This window comes from Lissotriton helveticus, chromosome 3_1, assembly GCF_964261635.1.
Source record: "Lissotriton helveticus chromosome 3_1, aLisHel1.1, whole genome shotgun sequence".
NCBI lineage: Eukaryota > Metazoa > Chordata > Amphibia > Caudata > Salamandridae > Lissotriton > Lissotriton helveticus.
This window is the reverse complement of record NC_136061.1, coordinates 1,698,438,117-1,698,452,359: the sequence shown is the minus strand read 5'-3', so window position 1 is coordinate 1,698,452,359 and position 14,243 is coordinate 1,698,438,117. Positions and strand designations below refer to the sequence as shown.

At 46.0% G+C, this 14,243-nt stretch overlaps 1 protein-coding gene across 3 annotated transcripts in view; it reads right to left on the bottom strand.

Moving 5' to 3' along the window:
- KYNU (kynureninase) overlaps window positions 1–14,243 on the bottom strand; it is a 988,121-nt gene that overhangs the window by 558,006 nt on the left and 415,872 nt on the right. For all 3 annotated transcript variants that reach the window (XM_078682489.1, XM_078682491.1, XM_078682490.1), the window contains exon 5: window positions 4,364–4,425. In XM_078682489.1, coding sequence (XP_078538615.1) covers window positions 4,364–4,425 — 62 coding nt within the window. The remainder of the gene's footprint in view (window positions 1–4,363; window positions 4,426–14,243) is intronic.

Below are 14,243 nucleotides of genomic sequence, written 5' to 3'. Positions count from 1 at the left end.
TTATGGGAACATTTATTTGTTACATTATTTTGGTTGTGGGGTTTACTGAGTGTTGGGTTGATTTGGCTGATAAAGTTTTATATAATATACATTTTAACTGATAATAACAGTTTTATCTATTGATTGTCGTGGACCAGGGTCAGCGGACTCGATAATTCTCGGCTCGGTGCCTACTCTAACCAGGGATCACACTCGGCAACTCTGGGCATTAGCTTGCCTCATCTCCACAACGGCCCCCCACAAACGCCGGGGATGCCTGGTTTCACCGTGGAGATACCCAGTAGGGACCATCTCACAGGGAAAGCCAGGACGGGTTCCCCAGCGGTCTATAGCGCAGAGATACTCCTTCGGGAGTCGATTCTAGCGCTTTAGAAACCCACAATTAATTAATTAATTAATTGTCGATTAATAAATTGGATGCGTATGTTAAATTATTTTATATTGAAACATATGGGGTGATTTTGCATTTTTGGTAGGCTCAGTATCTAGTTTAAAAAAAAATAAAAGGCAGGTTAATTACAGTGACATATTTAAGAATAATTAGATATTTTTAAGTTCATTGACTGATTTATAGATGATAAAATTCAATTCTGCATCCAAATATTTATTACTTATTTTATTGTGAATATTATTTTTATATTATTGTGCCTGTATTATTTTTAAGTTATTTGTAGTAGTACAAAATATTAATTTTAAAAATATGTATATATATATTTTTTAACTGTGAACATTCTGTTTGGGCGTTTGGATTACCCAAATTGATGTGTGTGGGACTTGACTTAAAATAGCAAATCTAACCCCCTTCCACACAAAAAGGATATGCTTTTCCCCCAGGCTTTGTGGGTCTTGAGTTAGAATAATACATCTGAGGAACCTCTCCCAATGCATACTCTTTCCCCATTGTTTCTCGACCTAGAGTAAGAATAGTTAAGATGACCCTCTGCTGCCAAAATATGTGCGCTTTCCTCAATAATGATGGGCTGTTGGTATAATACTAAACCTAACCCCCTCGTCCCCCACAAATATATAGATATTTTTTTTTCCTCGATTTTGTGCAACTTGTTAGAACAGTAAATCTTACCCCCTAATAATATGACACCATAAAATATTTGTAGTTTCCCTTGTAGTGAAGGCAGGAACTTGCGTTCACTCATTGCTATGTTAGCTTAGTCTTATTAGTCGTTTAAATCCATTTTGCCAATTTGCAGCTTTTGCACACAACACTGCATATATCTGTTATTGTAAGTAAGATTGCTTGATTTTTCTTCACATGAGAAAACCTTGTTTTTGACATCCCTAGGCTTGCAGAAGCCTCCAAGGTTAACAAAACAATGTAAGCTGTTATTCGGGCTGATCGGCCCACGCTCTAGACGCAACATGCACACAGCTGCGGCTGACTGAAATTCTAGCGCCTTTTAATATTGCACTGCAAGCATGATTAGAACACTTGGAGAAAATCTGTTTCCATAGAGAGTGGGAGCTTGTTGCAAATCCTGATGTGATTCACCTCTACTGGTCTTTGAGGTATGGGGCTCCCCATTCAAGCCTAAGAGACCTTCTATTATTATTATAAAACATAGGTCCTAGCTAGGGGCGGTGGTACCCTAGGCACTATAGGTCCTCTTTCCACTAGCATCATAATATGCTTTCTCCTTTTGTGTTTTATGGAATTGTAACAATGCTGATCGTATTATTATTAATCATATTCCTGCTTATGTTAGCAAAAATAATGCATCTTAGAGCACGTCATTAAAATAAACATTTTAAACTTTTACGTGTCTCTATTTACTCACGCTGTGGACTGGTATGAGACTATATCGAAAGAGGGTTCTTGATTCCCACCATTTCTGAGAGTAACCTAAGTTGCATGTTCTGGGTTGTCTAATCATTGGTACATTTGCTATAGGATGAAGAGCTAATGAGACACTGATGCTAGTGGACTTCTTCCATTTTTTATTAGCTGTCCCAAGGGGATGTCATAAAGGGAATGTGCTAGCACCCTGTGGCTGCGACAACTTGTCTCCTCAGGATCTGCTGCACTTCATGTTTTTTTGTGAATGTTATGAAATGCTTAGGACTTTTTATCTAAAAACTCTTTTAAAAAAGTAAAATTTTGTGCAAGCACGTCCTGCTCTCTATTATTTGCAACTGTTAAAACCTGAATGTATTCCTTTCGTGGCCGGTTTTCTGAAAAGTTCACTGAAGTACAGAAAACGTCTGGAACCTTAAATGATTGTCTTAAACTGGGGAAATGTGTACATCCTTTTCGTGTCTGTATATTGTGTATTTTAACCTGTGATTGTAATGTATTTTGTAACTTGCAACTTTTATGGTATCATATCAAGTAAACCGAATAAACTATATTGACTTGACTTGACACTGATGCTAGTTGGTTAGGGGTTCTAGGTACTGGGGTGAGTTTTTTGGTCCACCACAATTAACTGAGGTATTGGGTCTGTGTATGAGCAGAATCCCTGCAACACCCTGTGTTTGTTGACTGGCAGTTATATTAGCAAATAGTATCCCCACCCCAGCCCCTAATATTTATTTTACGATTTTTAGATATTTGTTTCTTAAATCTTATTTTAGAGGTTTTTTAGGTTTAATTTATTATTGTTCTTGACATTATTCTTTGATGTTTCATTTTTCACAGGTTTAAGTAATATTAAAGAATAAAAAAATGTAGATATATAAAACATTCATTTTTAAAATATATTACTGATTGTATGATTATTGAGCATGCGTGTATAGATATATGTGTTTATTATGTAATTAATAATTACATATTTCTGTGGTGTAGGCGTTTCCACAGTCTACTTCAATATAGTTATAATAGTAATGGTGCTTACATGGTACAAGTTGCTAAATTTGTTGTAAAAATAAGTAAACATTTTTATAAATGTTTTACACATGTATTTTTAATGAAATATTTTGTTTTTATTTATTTTCAAAAAAGGCATTACATCTTACCCGCCTGTTTTTTATTTTGACCACCAGAGTAGTGACTCTGGGAAAGGTCTCCCTCCAGCTGGGTTGGTAATCTATACTCCTGAATGGGGCACTTAGGAACCCTCAATTATAGTAGAATAGTTCTCCGCTGGAGCCCATAACTAAACCGTTCAAGATAAGAGCAGCAAAAATCAGGTCTTATCTTTTGTTTTTTTCCTACTGCTTCAGTGTGACCTGTAATCCCCACCTAATACCTATTGCACGCTCGCCCCTCGAAGAGGCAGAACACCAGTCCACACTGCATGCACTCTGCATACATTTGGGTTCACACCAAAGGGCATATTTTGGGGACAGGCATAATATATTTTGAAAACCAGTTACTCATTTTTCATCATCAAACATTGAACCACAGCAAGAGAGGGAGAGGTAGAAAAGGCAGTAATAATGAAAAAGATAAAGATAGAACACAGTGACAAAAAGGAGAAAGCAGGAATTAAAAAGCACCTGTAAGAGTGAGAGTCTAGTACAGGAAGTGGAGGGCGTTGGAAGAAAAGGAATGCGGTGGAATCAAGACAAGGAAGCCCTCAGTACTTAAGTTGAGACAGTGGCTGCAAGTGAAGCCCACCGGCAGCCATTTTGGGAATCTGGATTTATCCATCATCATACTTTGACCCAAAACCAGAGAGTGAAAGGTAGGAAAGACTGATGAAGACAGAGATGGACAAAACAGGGTGTCTGGGACAAAGCAGGGATGAAAAAGAACGTGCAGGAGTGAAATGAAGGGGTGAGGGGTGGATGGTGGTGGGTGAAAGAAGCATCAGGTGGAAAGAGTGAGATAAAGGGGCAAGGGGTGGATTGTGGTGAATGAAAGAAGCATCAGGTGGAAAGAGTGGGATAAAGGGTTGAGGGGTGGACGGTGGTGGATGAAAGAAGCATCATGTGGATAGAAGCCTAAAGAGCGAAGTTATTCTGTAATCTCGACATTCGGCATCGCTGGCGACGGGCTTCTAAAATCGCGTTGGAAATGCCTGCTGAAAACTGTAAACATGCAGAGCTTGTCTCATTAATAAACCGTTTAAATTGTATTTTTTCAGAGATCTGTATTGATTGCTATAAGGGAAAGATCAAACAGACTGTGTATGGAGAATGCTTAGGTGCTCATTTTCTGTAAATATTATTTCATAGGTATGATTCCGAGTCATGTCTATCAATATGCAGCCTTGGAGACTGTCTCAATCTCAAGATTCAGCCCGAGGCGACAAAAGATTATGAACTGACAAAATGCATTTTTCATGGTATTGTAGGATTTGCATCTGAATGCCCTTTAGCAAAATATACTATATTCACAAAGAATTGATTGGAATCAGTAATTTAAAATATGATATCACATAGCTGTTTAAAAAAAAAAACATACCAGTTGGAGGTGCAGATTCACGGTTAGTCCATTCATTAAAGCGACTTCTTCCTTTTGAGCTCCTGCAAAATGTAAGATAAAATATTCTGTTTGTTTTTGACACCATATAAAACACATTAGTATGCTATGAAGAGCCAAGGCAAAGGTAGTCAGGAAATATCTGTCAGTGGAGTAAAAAAGGAAAACTCTCTTGGTCTGTCTACACAATAAAATAAAAGTTTTGTCATAGGACTCACTAAGCCAGCCTGAGGCCATATATTTTCCGAGTTTGCTGCAAGAAATAGGATTAAGTGTATCGTTTCTGCTGCAGACACTAACTGATTTATAGACTTGACTCAAGTTTGTTTTCCAAGTTTTACATTTTGGATTCCATTTTGGTTTTAAGTGCACCCCTAAAACAACAGCATTTAACACGACTTTTCCAAACTCGTGAAGAACATATTCCCCATCGATCACATAAACCCAGTGCAGTAAGGAACTCATTGAGGCGTTGCCTCCATGAGGGCGGAGGAGCGTCACCCCTCCGATGACAGTGTGGGAAGCAAGAAAATTCAAATGGTAATAAAACAAATATATTACCATTTTATTTATCATGCTGGTAGCAGCCGAGTCTAAGGGCCCAGCTGAAGCACGGAGTAAAAGTTTGCACTTCAGTTTAAGGTGTATATGTCACTTTGTCACTTTGCCTGGCTGTCTTGCGACGGGCAGCCTGACATGCCCACTTTAACCCCTTGCACGCTCATGACGAGCTCAGCTCATCATGAAGTACACCTCTTGTACGCTGATGACGAGCTGAGAACCGCGGGGTTTTAAAATCTTTAGCGCACGGGGGAAAATGTGCCGCAAGGATGCGGTTAAACACTCCCAGGGCCAGACTGGGAACCAAAACCGGCCCGCCAAAGTGTTCGGCCGGCCCCCGGGGGGAGGTCTGAGCTCTTTGCCGGGGCCGGTTTTCGGCCGATTTTGTTGCAGAGCTGATTTTGCAGCTTTGCTGCATAAACGGCCCTGTAACAAAAACGGCCCTGTAACAAAAACGGCCCCCAGGTGCCCAAAACCGGTCCCCACCCTTGCGGTGCACCGGGGGATTGCCCGGTGCCCGCAACGGGCAGTCCGGGCCTGAACACTCCAACCTAAGCGGTCTTAGACAGCTGGGTAAAGAGCAAGCACAGATCCCCGGTGCCTGAAGGAGCATCGAACCTGCGTGCTCTACCCAACCCTGGTGCTGCTCTCATGCTGCCTAAGCAGTATGAAAGCAGAACCAGGATTGACAATAGGAAGTTGGATGAGGCTCTGGGAGCCTGTGCTCGAGCCATCAACTCTGAGCGGAAGAAGAGGAGCACTGAATGAACACGAGGCAGTAGGAAAGTGATTTTCTTTTCAATATTAATTTAATTCATTGAGACATTTGGATGAATGCCTGTGACAGGGAGCTAGCTTGGGCCCGGTTCGCCGAGGAGCGAGGTGCACGGGGACTGAAACCCTGAAGTGTCTCTGGCTGGCACTGTGATGGGTGTACTCAAGCTTGGGCCTGAGTTTTGTTCTTGGTGAGATGCTGTGCTGGTTTTAGGTATTGCAGTTGGCCTGCTGTGTTCTAACAGGACTCAGTGTTCTGTTCTGGCCCTGCTCTCTTTTCCTAGACCTGCCATTGTTCGAGTTCAGCTATAGGCTGATATGCACTCGCAGGGCTTCCTGCTACAGTGCATGCTTCTCGTTGACAAGAGTGCTGATTCTCCTACCCCGGGGTTGTTTCCAGGCCTTCACCACCTCCAGGCACATTGTCCTCCTCCTGGGCTCCTGATCTTACCCAGGCTCCTATTGCCACCTTCGAGGATCTCATGTTTTCCCTTTCTATGGACCTTGCATGACCTCCCGAATCACTAGCAACCACAGCAGTCCCTGTTCCAGAGGTCGCAGCCCCTGCCCCTTGTAGTACTACCTTTTAGAAGTGATGTCTCTGTGCTGCCCACCACGGCACCCTTGGCCCCCAACGCAGCCTCAGCTCTGCGCATAATCTCCTCAACAAAGTCGCCCAGACTTACCTAGAGGGTTGTGGGTTGACTCCTTCCTTCATGCCCACTCACAGCAGCCTTGCCACATTATCCTCAGGTTGTACCTGTACAAAGACAGTAGCAACTGAGAGGCCTGGTCAGTTTTGCAATTGTATCACAGTTGGAAGTGAACACAACTGTACCTGTAACCAAGGTTACACTGGCCTGCTATGATGGTGGGTTCTAGACAGAGTGCCTTCAGCCTCAACTCCAAAGCCCTCAAAGTTGGCCCATTATGAACTCTGTTTAAAATGGACCATGATTGAGAGATTTGGCTTTGATCCTAAGGACACTGCTGTTATTTTGGGGGTTTTCAGTGCCTGTCAGTCGGCCCACCAGTTTGATTTACCACTGGCTGCCACTTTATTAGCTTTTTCACGTAGTAGATCCAGAAGCAGCTTGCGTGCAGGCTGCCTGACAGATGTAGTGGTAATAACGATTACTTTCTAATGCATTGATCACATTCCATTTCTATTAAGATTACTTTAGTTGCATATTCCTACCAGAAGCGGCGTTCTAAAGAGGACATGCACGGCATGAATACAAACCTGCCTATTTTTTCAAAGCTCGTTTTGAAAGTTGCACTAGATGGAGAACAGTAAGTAGCACATTTCATCCAAACTAGCATCAGTATTTACTCAAAAATGTAATTATTGAAATCTAATTAGCGTAAAATAATTAGCATAGTACCATCAACATCTTTGTTGAGTACGGCTGTTTATGGAAGTAGTGAGCTTAAAAGCCAAGTTCAAAACACGGTGATTGTCTTCTAAGTCACAGCAGTGAAAACACCTTTTCCACTGATATGACCTCATATCGGGATGCCTGTTTTCCCAGAATATCTTGGCCTTCTCATGGCCTCTTCAGAGTCCAGAGAAGTGATGTACGAATGGAACATGTCCCCAACAGTTAGGTAAATGTTTGCCTGTGTTGGTGCTTGACCACCACATCTGATGAGTCTCCAGGGACCCAAATGAAGAAAGGATAATGATGCGTCACAGCCGAGCTCGCTTTACTCCCTGCAGACCACTAGCCAGAGTCTCCCCACTTTGTCACCAGTCAGTGCAGAGTTGGAACATGTCCCTCTGAACTCAACAGGAGCTTTCTTTCAAAGAACACCGGCAATCTAATGCTGCCAACACTATCATGAGAAAGCATTTACCTACTGACCATGAATGGAGGGGAAGGGCAGTACAACTGGGAAAGATCGGGGGTTCTGCCACTATCTTATTAAAAATCAATTAAATATAAAGGTAAATGAAAGAAGAAAGGCATCTACCGTAGGTAGAAGTGGGCATCTGCAGGCTGGCTTCAAATGTATGTGTAGCTGAGCAGAATGCAAGAGGGAGGTGAGGTAGGTTGCCAAACCACCAAACATTTCTCTTTCAAAATTAGTGTAATGGTGTTGGAATCAGTGGTATATTCTGTGCAGCACACCCTGCTCCTCTGAAACTGCACATTGATCCCTGGGCAGAGCTTTTATGAGGATGTTTATTTTGGGGTGTATATAATATAATTTTGAAGACGAGGTGGATATCAATAAAAGTAAGCATTCCATATCAATGTTTCAAGTGTCATAACAGCCAATTAGAGCCACTTTGGGAAAAACAACCCTATTATTGATATGTGTACAACTGAAGATGTACCTGTTATTGTGTATTGCATTGACAGGAGTTCTACTTAACAGTAAAACATACACTACACCATTCTCTGCACCTACATCCTAAAACTCATCTGGCAAACAGGCTCCTAAAGGAAAATTCGAACTGTTAGGGCTAACTTGCAGTACTGAGGGCAGAATCACTCTGGGTATATGTGTGTAGTGTATCAGAGGTGTGGTGTCTAATATCATGGAAACACAACAAAGCACTGTAAATAATGGGAGGTGCCTCATGAGAGCAGCCACCGGGAAACGCATTATAGAAAGTGCCCCGGGGACAAAATGGCCATGTGCACTCACTTTGAGCGCCCCAGGGGCACTTTGGTATACCAGTTGGGCCAGCAGGCAATTGTGTCATGGTCCACGCAAAGGAGGGAATGCCTTTACCTCTATGCCCTGCGCCATATTATGGACATGAAGCAAAGAAGCCATCAGGAGGCACACTGAAAATGCACCACAAAAAGGTGGTGCACTGTCAGTGTGCCCCCAATGGCAGCCCTCTGGAGAGAGACAAGGGGACCCATGGACCTCCCAGACATCCCCTTGCAAGTGTGTGCAGTCTCTCACTGCAGCTACCAGCAAGGAGATCGATAATCCCTCTTAAAAGAGCTGGCAGGTTTCCCCCTGTCCATTAAATGGAGCAGCTTTGAAGCAACTGTTACATATTTCACTTGATTGTGCTGCCTCCAGGCAGCATGAGTTCGCAGCTGCCCTGGGGGCAGTGCATTCACTCTAATAGGGTGCACTTTTCCTGTTTGCGCATAACACTCACACCCAGTCAGGCACAGGGTCAGACTGATTAGCAAATGGCCGTGTCTGAACTGGGGTGGCAGAGTGGGCTAAAGAACGGTGATGGATTAAACCTAGATCTGTTGACTGGGTGTGAGTGTTTGATTGGTTCAGATGCTCAGTCCATCACCACCCCCTTTTGTACCGCTTTGTTCGCCATAAGTTGGCAGGGTATGCTCAGACGTGAGTCCCTTGCTCACTTTGCCACTGGATTCAAGCAAGCCTGGCTGAAGATGGCTGAAATGCCAGAAACCGGTCCTCGGAAGCTTGTTTCCGGTCCAGGAAAGGCATGGCTTGGCAGTTCGGGCTGGACTGTTCCCATGAGGCACAGGGTCAGACTGATTTGCATATGGCCATGTCTGAACTGGGGTGGCAGAGTGGGCTAAAGAACAGTGATGGGTTACACCCAGCTCTGTTGACTGGGTGTGAGTGTTTGATTGGTTCAGATGCTCCGTCCATCACCACCCCCTTTTGTACCGCTTTGATCGCCATAAGTTGGCAGGGCATGCTCAGACGTGAGTCCCTTTCTCACATTGCCACTGGATTCAAGCAAGCCAGGCTGAAGACGGCTGAAATGCCAGAAACCTTTCTTTTGAAGCTTGTTTCCGGTCCAGGGAAGGCATGGCTTGGCACTTCGGGCTGGACTGTTCCCTTGAGGCACAGGGTCAGACTGATTTGCATATGGCCATGTCTGAACTGGGGTGGCAGAGTGGGCTAAAGAACGGTGATGGATTAAACCCAGATCTGTCGACTGAGTGTGAGTGTTTGATTGGTTCATATGCTCCGTCCATCACCACCCCCCTTTGTACCACTTAGTTTGCCATAAGTTGGCAGGGCATGCTCAGACGTGAGTCCCTTGCTCACTTTGCCACTGGATTCAAGCAAGCCTGGCTGAAGATGGCTGAAATGCCAGAAACCGGTCCTCGGAAGCTTGTTTCCGGTCCTGGAAAGGCATGGTCTTGCAGTTCGTGCTGGACTATTCCCATGAGGCACAGGGTCAGACTGATTTGCATATGGCCATGTGTGAACTGGGGTGGCAGAGTGGGCTAAATAACGGTGATGGATTAAACCCAGATCTGTCGACTGGTTGTGAGTGTTTGATTGGTTCAGATGCTCCGTCCATCACTACCTCCGTTTGTACCTCTTTGTTCGCCATAAGTTGGCAGGGTATGCTCAGACGTGAGTCCCTTGCTCACTTTGCCACTGGATTCAAGCAAGCCGGGCTGAAGACGGCTGAAATGCCAGAAACCGGTCCTCTGAATCTTGTTTCCGGTCTAGGGAAGGCATGGCTTGGCAGTTCGGGCTGGACTGTTCCCATGAGGCACAGGGGCAAACTGATTTGCATATGGCCATGTCTGAACTGGGGTGGCAGAGTGGGCTAAAGAACGGTGATGGATTAAACCCAGATCTGTCGACGGTGTGCATTTTTGATTGGTTCAGATGCTCTGTCCATCACTACCCCCGTTTGTACCACTATGTTCACCATAAGTTGGCAGGGTATGCTCAGACGTGACTCCCTTGCTCACTTTGCCACTGGATTCAAGCAAGCCGGACTGAAGACGGCTGAAATGCCAGAAACCGGTCCTCTGAATCTTGTTTCCGGTCCAGGGAAGGCATGGCTTGGCAGTTCGGGCTGGACTGTTCCCATGAGGCCCAGGGTCAGACTGATTTGCATATGGCCATGTCTGAACTGGGGTGGCAGAGTGGGCTAAAGAACGGTGATGGATTAAACCCAGATCTGTCGACTGGGTGTGAGTGTTTGATTGGTTCAGATGCTCCGTCCATCACCACCCCCTTTTGTTCCACTTTGTTTACCATAAGTTGGCAGGGTATGCTCAGACGTGAGTCCCTTGCTCACTTTACCACTGGATTCAAGCAAGCCGGGCTGAAGACGGCTGAAATGCCAGAAACCGGTCCTCGGAAGCTTGTTTCCGGTCCAGGGAAGGCATAGCTTGGCAGTTCGGGCTGGACTGTTCCCATGAGGCCCAGGGTCAGACTGATTTGCATATGGCCATGTCTGAACTGGGGTGGCAGAGTGGGCTAAAGAACGGTGATGGATTAAACCCAGATCTGTCGACTGGGTGTGCATTTTTGATTGGTTCAGATGCTCTGTCCATCACTACCCCCGTTTGTACCACTATGTTCACCATAAGTTGGCAGGGTATGCTCAGACGTGAGTCCCTTGCTCACTTTGCCACTGGATTCAAGCAAGCCGGACTGAAGACGGCTGAAATGCCAGAAACCGGTCCTCTGAATCTTGTTTCCGGTCCAGGGAAGGTATGGCTTGGCAGTTCGGGCTGGACTGTTCCCATGAGGCACAGAGGCAAACTGATTTGCATATGGCCATATCTGAACTGGGGTGGCAGAGTGGGCTAAAGAACGGTGATGGATTAAACCCAGATCTGTCGACTGGGTGTGAGTGTTTGATTGGTTCAGATGCTCCGTCCATCACCACCCCCTTTTTTTCCACTTTGTTTACCATAAGTTGGCAGGGTATGCTCAGACGTGAGTCCCTTGCTCACTTTACCACTGGATTCAAGCAAGCCGGGCTGAAGATGGCTGAAATGCCAGAAACCGGTCCTCGGAAGCTTGTTTCCGGTCCAGGGAAGGTATAGTTTGGTAGTTCGGGCTGGACTGTTCCCATGAGGCACAGTGTCAGCCTGATTTGCATATGGCCATATCTGAACTGTGGTGGCAGAGTGGGCTAAAGAACGGTGATGGATTAAACCCAGATCTGTCGACTGGGTGTGAGTGTTTGATTGGTTCAGATGCTCCGTCCATCATCAACCCCTTTTGTACCACTTTGTTCGCCATAAATTGGCAGGGTATGCTCAGACGTGAGTCCCTTGCTCACTTTCCCACTGGATTCAAGCAAGCCGGGCTGAAGACAGATGAAATGCCAGAAACCGGTCCTCGGAAGCTTGTTTCCGGTCCAGGGAAGGCATAGCTTGGCAGTTCAGGCTGGACTGTTCCAATGAGGCACAGGGTCAGACTGTTTTGCATATGGCCATGTCTGAACTGAGGTGGCAGAGTGGGCTAAAGAACAGTGATGGATTAAACCCAGATCTGTCAATTGGGTGTGAGTGTTTGATTGGTTCAGATGCTCCTTCCATCACCACCCTCTTTTGTACCACTTTGTTAGCCATAAGTTGGCAGGGTATGCTCAGACTTGAGTCCCCTGCTCACTTTGCCACTGGATTCAAGCAAGCCGGGCTGAAGACGGCTGAAATGCCAGAAACTGTCCCTCGGAAGCTTGTTTCCGGTCCAGGGAAGGCATGGCTTGGCAGTTCGGGCTGGACTGTTCCCATGAGGCTCAGGGTCAGACTGATTTGCATATGGCCATGTCTGAACTGGGGTGGCAGAGTGGGCTAAAGAACGGTGATGGATTAAACCCAGATCTGTTGAATAGTTGTGAGTGTTTGATTTGTTCAGATGCTCCATCCATCACCACCCCCTTTTGTTCCACTTTGTTCGGCATAAGTTGGCAGGGTATGCTCAGACGTGAGTCCCTTGCTCACTTTACCACTGGATTCAAGCAAGACGGGCTGAAGACGGCTGACATGCCAGAAACCGGTCCTCGGACGCTTGTTTCCGGTCCAGGGAAGGCATGGTTTGGTAGTTCGGGCTGGACTGTTCCCATGATGCCCAGGGTCAAACTGATTTGCATATGGCCTTGTCTGAACTGGGGTGGCAGAGTGGGCTAAAGAACGGTGATGGATAAAACCCAGATCTGTCGACTGGGTGTGAGTGTTTGATTGGTTCAGATGCTCCGTCCATCATCAACCCCTTTTGTACCACTTTGTTCACCATAAGTTGGCAGGGTATGCTCAGACGTGAGTCCCTTGCCCACTTTGCCACTGGATTCAAGCAAGCCAGGCTGAAGACAGATGAAATACCAGAAACCGGTCCCCGGAAGCTTTTTTCCGGTCCAGGGAAGGCATAGCTTGGCAGTTCAGGCTGGACTGTTCCCATGAGGCACAAGGTCAGACTGATTTGCATATGGCCATGTCTGAACTGGGGTGGCAGAGTGGGCTAAAGAACGGTGATGGATTAAACCCAGATCTGTCGACGGTGTGCATTTTTGATTGGTTCAGATGCTCTGTCCATCACTACCCCCGTTTGTACCACTATGTTCACCATAAGTTGACAGGGTATGCTCAGACATGAGTCCCTTGCTCACTTTGCCACTGGATTCAAGCAAGCCGGACTGAAGACGGCTGAAATGCCAGAAACCGGTCCTCTGAATCTTGTTTCCGGTCCAGGGAAGGTATGGCTTGGCAGTTCGGGCTGGACTGTTCCCATGAGGCACAGAGGCAAACTGATTTGCTTATGGCCATGTGTGAACTGGGGTGGCAGAGTGGGCTAAAGAACGGTGATGGATTAAACCCAGATCTGTCGACTGGGTGTGATTGTTTGATTGGTTCAGATGCTCCGTCCATCACCACCCCCTTTTCTTCCACTTTGTTTACCATAAGTTGGCAGGGTATGCTCAGACGTGAGTCCCTTGCTCACTTTACCACTGGATTCAAGCAGCCGGGCTGAAGACGGCTGAAATGCCAGAAACCGGTCCTCGGAAGCTTGTTTCCGGTCCAGGGAAGGCATGGCTTGGCAGTTCGGGCTGGACTGTTCCCATGAGGCCCAGGGTCAGACTGATTTGCATATGGCCATGTCTGAACTGGGGTGGCAGAGTGGGCTAAAGAACGGTGATGGATTAAACCCAGATCTGTCGACTGGGTGTGCATTTTTGATTGGTTCAGATGCTCTGTCCATCACTACCCCCGTTTGTACCACTATGTTCACCATAAGTTGGCAGGGTATGCTCAGACGTGAGTCCCTTGCTCACTGTGCCACTGGATTCAAGCAAGCCGGACTGAAGACGGCTGAAATGCCAGAAACCGGTCCTCTGAATCTTGTTTCCGGTCCAGGGAAGGTATGGCTTGGCAGTTCGGGCTGGACTGTTCCCATGAGGCACAGAGGCAAACTGATTTGCATATGGCCATGTCTGAACTGGGGTGGCAGAGTGGGCTAAAGAACGGTGATGGATTAAACCCAGATCTGTCGATTGGGTGTGAGTGTTTGATTGGTTCAGATGCTCCGTCCATCACCACTCCCTTTTGTTCCACTTTGTTTACCATAAGTTGGCAGGGTATGCTCAGACGTGAGTCCCTTGCTCACTTTACCACTGGATTCAAGCAAGCCGGGCTGAAGATGGCTGAAATGCCAGAAACCGGTCCTCGGAAGCTTGTTTCCGGTCCAGGGAAGGCATAGTTTGGTAGTTCGGGCTGGACTGTTCCCATGAGGCACAGGGTCAGACTGATTTGCATATGGCCATGTCTGAACTGTGGTGGCAGAGTGGGCTAAAGAACGGTGATGGATTAAACCC